Raw genomic sequence first — 16,420 nt, 5'->3', positions numbered from 1 at the left:
AAGCGATAGTTCACCTAAACATGACAATTCTTGCATCGTGTACTTGCCCTCATGTCATTCCAAACCTGACTTTGTTTCTTCAGCTGAACAAAAAATATATTGATTTCCTGAGGCATTTCTCAAAATATCTTCTTTTGTGTTGAGGAAGTGTCATATACAGATTTTGACATCAGGGTGAATAAATGGTGACAAATTTAAACATTTTGGGTGAACTATCCCTAGAATAACAAAAAAAAGTATTATGTATACTCCAACAACTGTTTTTTTCTGCTTGCTCAATTTTGTTCATTAAAATAAGCTAATGAAACATCTGTATACATAATCAGTATTTGTCTGTATAGGTTTTTACTAAGCTGAAATATTTTGGTATTGTATGCCACCAAAATGTTTATATTTGAATAAAATCCAAAAATCGCAAAGTGTGATATTTTTTAGTTGATTACATTTTTAATACTGTGTTAAAGTATCCACGTTATTTTGAACGCGGAAGTAAACGACGTGACGTACTTCCGGTTTGTGTTAAGACTTCCATATTATTGCCGGCCGTTGGAAAACAATGCAAGTGTGTTGCTGCGGGAGCTTTTAAAACAGCTATGATGAATATTTTTCACACCCGCGATGTATTACACAGTGGGAGGATGAAGTGGCCTGATATATCATATGAGGATTTATTCATTTACTTCATATTTTCTCGCGGAGTTGACGGGTCTTTGATGGGCAACCATAAAAGCACAGACGTACCAGTAACGTCACATGCACAGTGGGAAAGTTAGTCGAAATTTGTACATGACAGACCACGAAATCGTAAAAGCATATGTGAATACCAGTCAAAATGGAGCAAACATTCCTGGATCCTTACAACGAATAACGGAAGAATGGAGACGGCTGGTTGCTCTTGTATCGCAGGTCTCCACCGAGCTGCAGCATCCATCACGGCTTTCTAAAAACAACTGAAAACATACTAACCAATAACTGTCTGTTTTTATGTGTATTAATTAATGTTGTTCATCCTCTCCCTTGCTTGCTTCAGCTTTAATCCTCCTAGTAACATGGCCTGGTAAAGGCTAGCAGTAGCCTACTGTTTAGCGTGTTGACAAAATGTTAAATGTGCTTTTGGATAAAAGCGTCTGCCAAATTAATGAAAATGTAATGTAATGACAGGGCAAATCCTGTAACTGTTAGTCATGCAGTTGCAATCCTCTGGCAGGTAGGTTTGCTTTAGCCTATTAAGTTTTTAACTGTTAAATACATATAAAAATGCTAACAACTAAATTTTAACTGCTGCTAATATTATTATACCACTATTCGCATACTGTATAGTTGTGCTAGATATGTTTTATTTTTAAACGTGTATTAATAAACGTTATTAATACACGTTTAAAATTAAAACATATCTAATAGTTTATTAGTTATTGTATTCAAGTAGGTCAATTGTCCAGGAGAAAGGACATACAGTAGGCTAAAATAATGAATAATGGATGCAGATCATAGGGTGCGGGACAGCTCTGGTGCGTGTATTATGGTCAAAGCAAATGTTTTGTAGACTTTTTTTGCGTTTGTACCGGCTATTATGGTAACCTCTAACTGCACACATTACGTATGTACCTTTGGGTTCCATAATAAATATTAACTAGCCAGTCAAAACAGCACACTCGTCTAACTCACAATACGACTGCCATTAGCTATAGTGGCTCACCGGTCTAAACACAAACAGCTCAAAAAATAAGGTGACTGTATCAGACAGACACAAGCATGTGCAGGCATTGAAAGTTCCCTTTTGAGGGCAGTCTCTCAACATTGCGGAAGCTCCGCATATGGGAACTCTTCCCTTTTCCACTTCCTGAAGTCTTATTGGATAACGCCAGTAAAAAATTGGCCAATTGTCGCAAGACATGCAACAGTATGCAAATACTGACAAACCCCTGGCAGTATAAATATGGTGCATAGCGACAATACCTCAGAATCTTCTCTTTAACACTGCCATCGTTGAAGACGCAACTGGAGACTTCTCCACCGCATCTGATGGCTGCTTTCTGTCGTCTGTCGACAAAAGGCAGCCTCAGCATGAGCCAGGCCCAGGCAGGCAATGCAGTGCTGAGCCCTAATGTGCGAACAGCGCACTGTGCGGAACGTCGAAGCATGTCTTGAGGATTCACAGAAACATCGCTCATGGACTCCCGGCCCGGGACCGTCGTCCTTTGCCGTCGCATCATTCCCCAGTCCTCTTCGTTGGGGAGCATTCACCTTCGTGTACGCTGTTTCCTTCGGCGTTGAGGAGGACGATGACTCCATGTCCATCTCGGACAAAGACTAGGCGGAGTCGGTGCGGGATCGCCCGACTCTGAGAGCATCCCGGATTCACGCACTATGAGCCGTTTCTTGTACACAAGCATACCCCATGCTTAATTTTCACACGTGAGTAGGCCGCCATTGTAATGGTGGTATGCCGTGTCAGCACATGTTGTGATTATTCTGTACAGTTGTGAGGCACCCTTGTAGGAGGGTGGTTAGAGCCGCTCGCTTCCACGTGGGGGATCCTGGTTCGATTCCCATTGCAACCATCACTTCCCATGTCCAAAGTACGGATATGAAGTGTTGGTAATGCCTGTTTAAATCCTTTAGCCATGGCTCTGCCACGGAAGCAACGCTGCCCATATGACTGTGTGTGTGCGCACGCGCTTTTGCACAGACCTTCAACCCGGAGCTCGTTGTTACTTATGCATGCTGCTGTATCTCTTGTGCCGCAGCCTCATATCGGACTCCAGGAGATAGCGGTGTGTGTGGCCGCGAGGCACACCTATGGAGGGTGGTGCTGGTTTGGTGCTGTTCAAATTGAATATGCGCAGCCTTACTACCTAGCGTCGTGGCGTCCAGCTCCCGGCACTAGACGGCGGTGTCCTGTTGTATGCTTGATATCGTTCCCATATGCGGAGCTTCCGTAATATTGAGAGACCGCTCTCGAAAGGGAACATCTCAGTTACTATCGTAACCTCGGTTCCCTGAGAAGCAGGAACAAGACATTACGGAAGCATCGCATATGGGAACGATATACAATCCGGCCGTGAGAGTAGCAAGATCAGCCCAACCAACTGGGTTAAAACACACCAAGCACAGGGTCATGCACACCGATTCAACCAACCGCGAAGTCACCCTGAGCACTCACAGCTGGTTGGCTGAGACAGACCAATGAACTGCCAGTTCGGGCTCATGCATATCCAAGCCAAAGAAATGAGCGGGCTGCGCTATGACAGGGCAGACACCACAACAGTAAGAGCCAGCACGGAATCCCGGGCGGACAAAACAGTGAACATAAAAGTACACCAAAGCACAGAGTCAACAGCAACGCGGTAACAACTGCCAGCAGGAACGAGACATTGCGTAGTCCGCCGTGTTCGACGGTCATCAGCCATGCTGGTGTTTTCTCGTAGATTCTGAGATATTGTCGCTATGCACCATATTTATACTGCCAGGGGTTCTTCAGTATTTGCATACTGTTGCATGTCTTGTGACAATTGGCCAGTTTTTTACTGGCGTTATCCAATAAGACTTAAGGAAAGTGGAAAAGGGAAGAGTTCCCATATGCGGTGCTTCTGCAATGTCTCGTTCCCGCTTCTCAGGGAACCGAGGTTACGATAGTAACCGAGACGTTTTGTTGCATCCAGTAGGTTGCACAACAAGACCAGTAGAAATCCATTCAAATTTTTTAACATACTTAATGTAATTTGTAATTTCATTTCTATTTGTTTTTAACTGAGGAGTAACTTCCAAATGTTTTGCTGTTTGCTGGCTGTGTGTGGCATCTGTTGCTATGCATATCTCTCCACAGCATCTGAAACGAGCAGCTGAGAGATCATTTCAGTGATGTGATGCTTGTGTTTGTGCGTTTCGCAAAAATCTGTCGCCACAGCGTTAGTCTTTGCCGGGAAGCGCAAAATGTATTGGACCCGACAGCAAACCCCCAGCCTGCGAGTAAACACAGCAAAATGCTGTTGCTCATAACACATGTGAACAGAGGTTACATAAAAGTCTTAAAGGCTCAGTGGCAGAAAGTTACTCATAAAATTTTAAGGGTCAGAGGGAGAGAAAGAAACTTAAAAAAGTCAAGCTAAAGTAAATTAAGACTATTTCAAAATGAAATGATGAATACTTGAAATGGGAGGCAGAACCGGTGTTCCTCCAAAATGGATCCAACTCTGATTATAAACCTCTTAAAGAGGATTGACATGATCTGAATGGTGAAATAAATCTAAGATTAGGCTGTGCAATGGCTGTCTGTGTGTTCATCTAGACATACAAAGCTATCAAATATTCCATCTTTTTTACCCTGAGCTTCCCAATTTCAGCCTTTGCACATATCTTGCACAGAACACAGACAGAGAAAACAATGGTTTCACTCTCTCTGTCGGCATAGTGCCTTTGAGGCGGAGGAAGTGGCTCGCGGCGGGTGAGCGGATGATAATGGAGATGATTCGGTTGCGGCATGTCAGCATTGTTTGGAACTAATGAGAGCGCAGAAGTTGTGAATGCATCGTAATTAACTAGCAATCAGCACCTCGGCCTTCCCTCATTTGTCATTTAGAGCTTTAGTGTTTTTTTTCTGGAAAAACACTGGTCTTTGGGCTCTGTATTTATAAACATGCACTCTTTCACCCTATACAAATGTATGACTCTGCATGGAGAGACAGCGTTTGTGCTTTTGGCCACAAGCACTTATGGGGCTTGAAATTAGTGTTTATATTGGACTAGATAAGTCTTTGATCTCTCTATCTGTTTGTGACCGTAGAATTGTTGGTTACTCTGGTTAAGGGTGTTAAAGGCTGTCAACAGCTCAAGCTACTCTGTGTTAGATTTCATAAAGTTTTAATATCCAAGAAGATGCCACAGGTGAGTGGGTGTAGAAGAGAGTGAGTAAACAATGATAGATTTTTCATTTGTGGGTGAACTATCGCTTTAACTCATTTAGTCCATACACTTGGTTTTTTGGGCATATGATAAGGTGTGGATTGAACTCTTGTTTCCATAACACAAAGTGAAAATAAAATGGCATTTTTGCGTTATTTTGTATGTTTAAATTACTGTGGTACCTTATGCACAAACACAGAATCATCACAACCTTGTGGTGAGCTATATGTTAGTTTCTATTTGTAAGGTTCTTGCTTGTTTGTTGGCATGGTAACCGCTTCCTTGTGTAGTATTTGGAATTCGGGTCATGCTGAAATGTTGCACCCATATCATAGGCCTGCATGGTTGACAGATGGGAAGTGTGATGCTCTCTGTAACCAGATGCATCATGATCTTCTCGTTGGCAATAGAAAATCCAGGCATCTGTTGTGTTTTCCTGTTTTTGAAGGGTGAATGTGAAAGGAGCTGGCTCACGCATTCATATCTATCCCCACTTTAGTCATGTATGAAGACAAACAGGAGACAGAAATGGGTGCTTTTCTGAATTTAAAGATGTACATAACACATTTTTCCAACAACTTTTAACTGAATATTGTATGTAACAGCTGACAATGGAGAGTGGAATCAAGACTGCAGTTGAAATCCATTACTATGTATTTTGCTCACTGTTAGCCAGTCAAGCTGTTGAGCGACGTTACCTGTTATCTTCAAGCTATAGCATTTGGCCCCTGAAAACGCTAATTCAACATGCGTCTGCATCTATTCAAGGTTAAATCAATGAAGCGCGCATTGCAATTTAGACAAAAGCCACTACAGTAAAGTGTGAGTCTAATAGAAAGTAAACAAGACAGACGTAGCTACTTAAAACCTAGATTTATCTGTGTGTTATACAGCTGTTCTCTGCATGTTTAAGTATTTATTTATCTTCTGTGTTAAATATTCTTTCCACATTGTTTGTCTTTAATATAAGTTTGTAGTCTTTCTGCAAGTCCCCACAAAGTTAATAAATCCCCTATAAAAGTAATTTACAGAGCACTGTTTACATTTCACTACAGAAAAGTGTTTTGTGTCCACTATTACTGCTGACTAACTTGAAAAACATGTTCTTTAGTTTGAAAACAGTTGGTAAACAAATAAGCGTTTTTATTATTAATAATATATTAGAATTGGAGGATGAGGGGTAAAGATAAAGATTCATAGCTCTACTATTAATTTAAGTGTTTATTCATGATTTTCTATGGTGGTTATTAGGTGGTACTTGGTACTTGATCTGAAAAGTTTGAGAACCACTGTTCTAAAGTATGCAATCTTAAAGCAGCACAACTGAATGAGGCTATTGTAATCACGTTATGTAAGCGTAAGCTTAATATTCATACATCTTTACAAGTAATTTCTTCACAATGAAATTGGACACAAATAAAGATATGATAGGAAAATAGTCAGTAGATTGACATGAATATAAATATTTAAAGTGTTAGATACACTTTATATGCTAATATTAAAAGTATTTTAACCCACTTTATATTATATAAAAAATAAGACTATTTTTACTAGGGCTGCAACAACTAATCGATAATAATCGATAATGAAATTCGTTGTCAACGAATTTCATTATCGATTAGTTGGTCTGTGACGTCACTTGCGAGCTGCACAGTTGTAAATCAAGCGCGTCTTCTTCCCTTTTAAAATGACCGTTTTAGATGTGTCTCTCCGTGCAGCATGAGCTGCGCAGTTTTAAAGTCAAACGTGTCTCTCCATGGATGCGTCTCTTCTTGCAGCACAAGATGCGCAGTTTTAAAGTCAGATGTGGTTCTCCGTGGATGCATCTCTTCGTGCAGCGCGAGATGCGCAGTTTAAAAGTCACACGTGTCTCTCCGTGCTGCGCGAGGTGGGCAGTTTTAAAGTCACACTTGTCTCTCCCTGCAGCGCGAGTGACGCAGTTTTAAAGTCACACGTGTCTCTCCGTGCAGCGCAGTTTTAAAGTCAGACGTGTTTTGCATGCATCTCTTCAAGCTGCGCAGTTTTAAAGTTTAAACGGGAGAGGTGTTTTAAATGACAAAATTAAAGATTATATTAGTAAAACCCAATTTGTGGCGTTTGCACTTTGCAAAGTACATAATAGGCTAAATACCTTGATTTGGTGGTTTATTTAGTTCAGAGGTGGGTAACGAAGTACATTTACTTGAGAACATTTACTTGTCTGTTGTTGATCACGGAATGGTACCGGGTTGGACCTGCACGGTTTCGGCGGGTGGGGCTTCCTGGGTCGCGGCTCGTGGGCTCTCCCTTTTCTTCGTGGACGTTGCTCGGTGGCTTTGGTCGGGGTCACTGAGTGCAGCTATGACACGTCAGAGGAGATCTGGCCCTCCCGGCTGAGCCTGGTTTCTCCCGAGGTTTTTTTTTCTCCATTATTCAGCATTGGAGTTTGGGTTCCTCGCCACAGCGAGCAGTGCAGTGTTGGCTTGCTCACCGGGAGACTGCATTTATTTATTCATTTATTTATTAGATATTATTTATTATAATGATCTTGCTTGGTCTATAAACACCATGCACTGTGCTGTGTTTTACCTTTCTGTGTTTTTCTTATTTGCTCCTGTAAAGCTGCTTTGGAACAATGCACATTGTGAAAAGCGCTATATAAATAAAATTGAATTGAATTGAACTGTACTTAAGTACACTTTTTGAGTATTTGTACTGAAGTATTACTTTTTCTGTTTACTTTTTACTGTACTTCACTACATTTGAATTTACAAATATCTCACTTTTCATGGCACAAAAAAATGATTTCCTTGGCTGACCCTCCCCTCGCTCCCACGTTTGGGAGAGACTATTGTCAGTTGCTTCTAATATGACACACATGAATCAACTCACCAGGTGTATTAATTATGGAGATATTCACAACATTTTTGGAGAAGGCTAATTAGTTCAGTTGTGTATACTTTTCCCATATCTGATTTACTTATTATAAGCAAAAGTTGTAATTAAATTTTATCCGATTAATCGATTAATCGAAAAAATAATCACCCAACTAATCGATTATCAAAATAATCGTTAGTTGCAGCCCTAATTTTTACGCAATAATGTTGTATTGTAGTTCTAATAATTTATTTAGCTATTTATCTTTGCATTTACAGCTAATGTTGCCCCGATGATACAAAAAATTACTTAACACACTGTTGTATTGAAAAGAAAGCCATTAAATGAGTGTTATATGGGATTTTTATATTTGTACAGTATACAATTCTAATAAACCTATATTTTTTTTTTGACATTTGAAGTTCACAGTTCTTATAAGTACTTTTTCCTTCACAGTACTTTTGCCTTAGTGGAAAGTTTGCTGTCTGAAAGCATGTATTTGCTGTGAAAAAAACGTTTACATAAACTCATTTCAGTCCAAAGTTTCTCAATGGGGTCCTGACACTCTGGTGGGCAATCCACGTGTAAAAAGTGTCTCATGCTCCTTTTTTGAGCTTCATGAATCATCATGGAAGAAAAAAATAATTTATTGAAAAAACTGGTCATTAGTCTGTGCTGACCTCATTTTGATTCTGTCTTATACAGAATCATTTCATTTTCACAAGGAACAGATGGAAATGTATGGTGTTATCACTTCATACAATATTTTGGTAGAAGACCTCTTAATTTCATACATAGGCACACTTTAAAATAAGATAAGGCATTTGAAATGTGTTTATGACCTTCACTGCAGTAAACGCATTTTGCATCTGTTACTGGAATTATTTCTTGGCTCGGCTACCAGTTTCATAACTTACAAAACAATATAATGTACTGCGAACACAGTCTCAGAGGAACCGAGCAGGTTTTATTGATCTCACTTTCAGTATCTCTCTCTCCCGTTTCTTCCTTTCACACTCCCTCTTACTCTTCCTCTTGTTTTCGTACACCTGCCGCCGAACGCATTCGCTTTACCGTCTCTTTTTGTTTCCCATTGCTCTGAATAAGAGGGCGCTGGAAAAGGAAGGCAGCAGTTGAAGTAGTTTAGGAGACAGACGCTCTTGCATCTCTCCTCGCTTGTCTCCTCTTTCCAGAGAGCCCGTCTCTGCGTGCGTCACCGCCGTTACCCATAATGCCCCGGGAAAAGCAGTTTGCGAGCATGATTCTTCAACATTTTTCAGCTGAAAGGATGCTGTGCTTCACACTGTGTATTCGTTTAAATGCCGTCATTACACATAATGAAAGACGGCAGAAAAAAAGCTGGAATAAAATTTCCTTCCCGACCGCAAAAAGCCCTGCTGCGACTGTATCTCGGATTCACAATGCATGTTAGCTAGTTCATCCGTGTTAAAAACAGCAGGACTGCTTGTAATTGTTGTACTTACTTTTATCCTTTTTTTTGTGTTTTATGAGTGTTGTTTTTCCACTTTAAAATCTTACGTAATCACTTTTAGGCAAGCTATTGCTTTTTCTTTAGTTGTTATGTATTTCCACATTTGATGGTGGGAGATAAATGAGATCGGTCTCATTTCCCCTCCGGTGACACGACGCAACACTGTTTTATAGTTTGTGAAAAGCGAGCTTTATACAGCCTGAACAATAACATGCAGAGTGATTTTCAGGTGTAAAACAGGCTTTTGCCATTAAGGGTCAGTGGTCGCTCTTAACATCAGCAAGTTTGTTTCTGCTTATTTATTTAACCAGCATTATTCTTTAATCACATCCTCTGTGTTAAATGTATGCCTTTCTTCCTCTGGTTTTTCGAAAGCTGTGAATCTGTGGCTAGTAATGATAGATTTACTGACATGCAAAAGAGACACTCACAAATCATTTTTCGTGTATAATCTTTCCTTCCCTGTCTCTCTCTTACCAGTCCACCCATCATGACACATCATCCAAACGTGTGCCTTAATAATTTAATTCTGACTTCCCTTTTAAATATTAATGCCTTAATGGAGGTTCCATGCCAATTGGGTCAGGAAAAAGGGAAATAACCAAGAAAACTAATAATAAGCAATAAAATACATATTTCTATACATGTACTAAAGCATGCTGGGAAATTGAGGGCACATCGCATGCTCTTACTGAAGGAAATGAGAGCATGAAATGAATCAGATCTGTAATGAAAGCATACATTAATACATTACTGCAACATGTTTAATCAAATTATGCGATTAATTGTCTAAGACCCACATTACTCTCTGTCACTTCGTGTTATATTTTCTGTTGCTTTTGATAAGCCAGTTAGATTGAACACTTGATTCTGCTTATTCTGTTCCGTTCGGCTGCAGCGATGGAGGAATGTAAACACAGCATGCATGTGTAGCAGGTAATCGAGCATTTTCTTTGAATATTAACATTATTTTTAATGATTTTAATGAGCATCCAGTGGTTTCCAAAGCCGTACCCGTGACCACATCATTATTGGTTTTTCAAAAAGACAGCTAAACGCTTTTATAGCATAAATGTCGTGGGTTTGATTCCCAGGGAACACACCTGCTGATAAAATGTATAGCCTGAATGCACTGAAAGTCGTTTTGGATAAAAGTGTCTGCCAAATCCATAAATGTAATGTGATGCTGCAGAAAAAAAGGGGGCCGTGGTCATGCCATCTGATGCTGTGACAGCTTCTTCTTTGTACTAGTAACCAATGTAAATGAGTAAGAACTGGCCTTGAGAAACAAGCATGTCATTTAAAACCTTCAAACATTCAACCTGTCATATTAAAAGATTGAGTAAGGGTGTAAAGTAGTTTCTGAAAGCTTGAAAATCTTCTAAGGTCAGTTAGCCACTGCAGTGCACACATTGAATAATCCTGAATATATAAAGGTGCTGCTGAAGATTTTGGATATGGTAGAACTCATGTTATTCTTTTAATATCCAAGGGACAAAATTCACTATGTACTTAAGAGCTCCATAAATGTGGAGGGAGGCACATTTTGCTGTCTTTGTTTAGCTGACATCTCTTTTAGTTCTCCCGCTGCAGAACTTTATTAGTTAGATTGAAAATAGTCATTACATTCAATTGAATTTTGTGAATGCAAGAGGTGGATTAAAAAAGAATGTTAAAATAACTGGTAATTGTAACGGTTTCAGCACCACCGGCCACGCCCCCCATGTCGTCACCGCCAGCTCGCTTCACCCGTTCCCTCTCCCCGGAGTTCTGAACTCAGTTTCCCAGCATGCACCGCACATCCACCATTTTTGATTAGTCCACACCTGCATCACATCATCAGGATTCTATTTAAGTTTGCACCTTTTTGTTCTTCCCTGTTCAGTCTTGTTGTCTTCACTGCAATTCTTTACCCCGATAAGTATACTTACCTGTTTTTGNGGAGTTCTGAACTCAGTTTCCCAGCATGCACCGCACATCCACCATTTTTGATTAGTCCACACCTGCATCACATCATCAGGATTCTATTTAAGTTTGCACCTTTTTGTTCTTCCCTGTTCAGTCTTGTTGTCTTCACTGCAATTCTTTACCCCGATAAGTATACTTACCTGTTTTTGAAATACTTACCTGTTTTTGGATATTCCTGTTTTTGAAATACTTACCTGTTTTTGGATATTCCTGTTTTTGAAATACTTACCTGTTTTTGGATATTCCTGTTTTTTGAAATACTTACCTGTTTTTGGATATTCCCGTTTTTGAAATACTTACCTGTTTTTGGATATTCCCGTTTTTGAAATACTTACCTGTTTTTGGATATTCCCGTTTTTGAAATAAACTCCTTTTTCTTATCTACCTCCGTGGTGTGCTCTCCGTCTACCAGAACCCTGACAGTAATAGGACTAATAATGTGAAATGAAGAGCATGTCGCGGTTTTTTCTGTTGTACAGCAAACCCAGTTTGTAGGAGTATTGATGTGAAATTTGCTAGAGGAGACAAAGCTCATTCATTTGTTTTTGCTACCTTGTTATTTCTTTTGGGTGGACACCTCAATCACCTGATTATGGATAGTTATGGCACATGATCCTGATTGGTTGAAAGCTATGGTCTATTCATGACCTCTTCACCGAGCATCTATTTTTGTCAATTCACAAATTAAATCGGTCCTTATTATATATTGTTGTAATGTGTCTGAACAAATAAGGCCCTCTGGGTATATTATACTGTATTGTGAATATGTAACGTGCATATTCACATTATAGAAAACCTCAATTTGATTGTTTATTGTTTGTATCTACTTATACATTTAATGATTCAATATGGCTTTATGAAATAGAAATGTCTGTCCCGTTTTGTGATTCTGTACTCATCTCACAAATGAATCACAGCTGCTCATTTCTTTTGCGTACATTTTCTGACAGCTTAGGTTCTGTACTGAAAATCAATGGAGCTACTGATGGACTCCAGTTGAAATGCTGTCCATTTATTTATCTCTGATTCCAGAAATCGATCTCTTTTTTTTCTGTATGTCTACATATTTTTGATTCTGCACAGTTTTTGTCTGCGTGGAAGTAGCATTAGAAGCGCACGACCACACGCGGGCACACACACACACACATCTTGAGGGAATGCTGGTCATTGCTAACATTTTACTTGTCAGACTGCTGAATGTGTTAGAAACTTAATCCTTTATAGTTTAAATGTTGTTCGAGATGCTTTGAATAAGGAGTTTTGGAAACTGCTATTTTTACACATCAGCAGAAAATCTTTGAAGTAAACTTACCGTCTGTCTAGGGCTGATGTGGCGAATGACAATGAACACAAAAGACGTCTGGTGTGTGTGTGTGCATGCGTGCGTGCGTGCGTGCGTGCTGTGCGTGTGTGCGTGTGCGTGTGTGTGTATGTGTGCATGTGAGGCCACAGACCTGCGTGTAATCAGCAGACTGTACTAGTGGCAGTGCTCTAAGTCTGATTAATGAAGCTGTTTATTCTGCACCTCATCAGCCACTGCCAGTGAGCTCTCCACTCCCACAGGGAACACCACTTCACACACACACACACACACACACACAGAGAGAGAGAGAGAGAGAGAGAGAGAGAGAGAGAGAGAGAGAGAGAGAACTGGAGCGATAAGAGAGTGCGCGCGTAAGACCTGGAGGAGTGAGATTGTTGGAGAAAAAGGTATTTTTTGAGAGAAGGTAAAGGACAAAATGAGAGCCAGAGGACACAAGTTTATTGCCGGAGCACAAACGAAAGTTCAGTATCTGCTCTTACTGACTCCTCAAAGGTCAGCGCAAGCACAGACGCCCTAATCGCTTCAAACATCTGCCCCGACCCACCTCGTGACACTGGCTGTAAAGCTCCATAGCCATCCCTTCTATTTTCTCTTAAAGGGACTTTTTACTTATTATGTTAAAGGCGTCATATGACACGGCTAAAACGAATATTACCGTTTGTTTTAGATGTAATGCAATGTGTATACACGATTTAAGGTTCAAAAACGCTGTATTTTCCACATACCATGCATGTTTGTATCTCCTCTTTGCCCCGCCTCTCTGAAACGCGCAGATTCTTTACAAAGCTCATCGCTCTGAAAAGCGAGGTGTGCTATGATTGGCCAGTTAACCAGTGCGTAGTGATTGGTCGAATACTGCAAGTGTGTGACGGAAATGTAATGCCTCTTACCATATTTGGAACATCAGGTTCCAAAGCAATTGTACTGACAGGTACACCCACCTTCCGTATACATTTGGGCGGTCTTAGTCTAGTCATACCACGAACTGACGTAGATTTGTGGGGGTGTGGTTACACGAGGCGTTTCAGGCAGGTCTGGGTGAGCATTCGCTTTTAGATAGAATGCATCTTTTGTTCCGACACTTTAATTTTTGCAATTTTATGTCTCTAATACATGCATGGGCAACTTATAACTCACACAAAAAAAACAGAAAAACACGTATTCGCGCCATATGACCCCTTTAATCAAGATTTTTGCAGTCTTGCTGCTTTCGATTTTTATGACATGTAGATGTATTGACATAGCTATGGACATCGTAGTAATTCACAATGTTATTTTTTAATAGGTAAAATGCACTGGATAGTAAAAGTCTCACACCACATACTGAGTTGCATATTGAAGATCAAACTGTTCTGTTCTGTTCATTTCACCTATAATTGTGTTCTGTTTTGGTTTCTGTGTGGGCAGACATAAGGACTTAGTGTAGGAGTGTCTACACAGAACATCTTATTTCAAAAGAGCATCAAAAATCACGTTCTCCATAAAATTGCCCTGTTTAAATGGCTCTCCGTCTCTTCTCTTACATTTCTTACCCTCACACATCTGGATCATTGACGTGACTGCTGCGTTTCAAAGAGGTGTATGTTTCGCGCAAATAAACACGGGGGTTGACGCAAGTCTCTCTCTCCATCTCAATAACAACGTTCAGGCCTCTAAAATGAAGCCATCATAACACAAAAGGAAAAAGAAAATTGACAGCACGAGAAAATTACACCACTCGCCTGCACCAATCAGTGTAATAACTCGATATCGGAGTCAGTCGGGAGAATCATGCTTGATAATACATGTGGTGTGTTCTGGTTATTGAGAAAAGGACACGCCACAGTTGAAATCAAGCAAAGTCTCGATTGTGATATGGAGAAAAACGTCAATGTATTGAATGTGTGAAATTGTCAGTATTTCAGCGAGGCACTGGAGGGTGGCACATGGCTTTTATTGAGTTCAGGCTCAGTTTCACAGCTGAGGTCGTGTTTATTATATCAATACAGTGAGGTTATTGCTCACATTGTCATATAAAGCCTCATTGCGTCTACTTGCTTTATGTATTTGAACTGGGTTCTTTGTGAAAACTTATTTGGCAAGGCTTTTTTCAGTGCTTTAAACAGATACACTCCATCCAGGAGGGTGTGATAAACTTCTACTTGGTCCTTCCTTCTTGCTTTTTCAGTTGTTTGATTGTGATCTTAGCAAACTCTCTCACTGATAAATATTTTGTAACAGGTCTTAGCAAATGGCTGCTGCAGCCAGAAAGATGGTGCTGATCTGTAACTCAGAAATCTATACTTCCACCTGCTGGAGAAACCTGTCAGATTCAATGCACTTAAGCATCATATTACTTAAATCAGAGTCACAGGAGCATCAGCAAAATCAAGGAAGTCTTGTCATTTTGAGAAATAACTAATGTTTGATCATTTCTTTCTTACAGATTTGTTCCTGACCACTGAATCAAACAAATTCGAGACCTGGTTCAATAAGGTACAGTTCAGCATTTCTTACACTTATTTTATCTTTAACAGTATGTGTATTACGAATCGGGTCTCTCTATGTTGATAGTGTGCTTTTTGTATCCAGTTACTTAAACTGGATTGCAGGTGTTTAGTGAATGGACACAGTTTTTGAGCTGCAATAATGCATGCAAGAGTAATGCCACAGTTTATTGAATTCATCCCTCATTTTAATTTTGGACTAATGTGATTCTAAGGTAGAAAGACTTCAGCGGTCACATGGACACAATGCTTAATGCTTTGTTAATCTTGGTCTGATGGATGGCTGGCTTTTTTTTACAATATTTATTTTGGAGTTAGGATATGTTTTAGGATATTATGCTTGTTTTCAATGTCTAAAAATGTTTTAAAGTGATAGTTCACCCTAAAATTAAAATTCTATCTTTATCTACCCTCTTGTCATTACAAATGATAAACTTTCTTTCTTCCGCAGAACACAAAATAAGATATTTTGAAGAATGTCGGTAACTGAACAACGGCGCTACCCATTCACTTATTTTGTATGTACACAAAACCAATGCAAGTCAATGGGTACCGCCGTTGTTCGTTTTATTCTTTTGGGTGAACTATCCTTAGAATGTACATTACTTTTCATATTTTTATATTATATATTTCAGTGTTAATTCGTTTTATATTTAAAATGAAAATGATTCCCTCCCAGGTTGTTACAAACCTGTATACATTTCTTTGTTCTGTTTGAAAAATGTTAGCAACTGACATAGCTGGGACGTCATTAACTACCATAGTAGGAAAAATTAAAATTTTTTTTTTAATGTTTCCTTTAATTTTTTTTTTTTCTTAATTTTTTTAAATTTTTTTCTTTTTTTTTTATTTTATTAAAAAAAAGATACAATATTTTTTCCTTGACCTGGTAGTCAATGACGTCCCAGAAATGTCAGTTGCTAACATTTGTCTAAATATCTTTCTTTGTGTTCATCAGAACAAAGAAATTTATATAAATTTGGAACAATATGAGGGTGAGTAAATGATGACAGAATTTTCATTTTTGGGTGGAGTATCCATTTAAGATGACTACCCAACAGTCTATGCAGCATTAGGTCACCAAAGTATGAACTCGAAGGACCGCTAAGGTTTTAATGCAACCAATGTGCACTGAAAAAAAATATTATGTGCCTTAGTAGATTCTATGAAAATAAATTATTAAAATATACTTAGTAAAATTATGTTTCTGTTTTTTTTTTAAAAAGTGAGTTGGGAAAAATCTTGGGAATAAAATCTACTCATTTTGGTTGTTAACAAATTATTAAGTAAATCCAACTCAATTTTATTATGTTAAACCCATTTAAATTGGTCAAATTAAGTTTACTAATTTATTTTGTGTTGAGACTACATAAATATTTTTTGTAGATACAA

General features: G+C 39.1%; 1 protein-coding gene across 1 annotated transcript in view; it reads left to right on the top strand.

Moving 5' to 3' along the window:
- Window positions 1–16,420, top strand: part of itfg1 (integrin alpha FG-GAP repeat containing 1) — a 143,752-nt gene that overhangs the window by 14,034 nt on the left and 113,298 nt on the right. The window contains exon 7 of the mRNA XM_057346366.1: window positions 14,968–15,017. Coding sequence (XP_057202349.1) covers window positions 14,968–15,017 — 50 coding nt within the window. The remainder of the gene's footprint in view (window positions 1–14,967; window positions 15,018–16,420) is intronic.

This window comes from Triplophysa rosa, linkage group LG1 (genome assembly GCF_024868665.1).
Source record: "Triplophysa rosa linkage group LG1, Trosa_1v2, whole genome shotgun sequence".
Taxonomy (NCBI): Eukaryota; Metazoa; Chordata; class Actinopteri; order Cypriniformes; family Nemacheilidae; genus Triplophysa; species Triplophysa rosa.
Note: the sequence above shows the minus strand (reverse complement) of the source record. Positions and strands in the feature narration are given on the sequence as shown.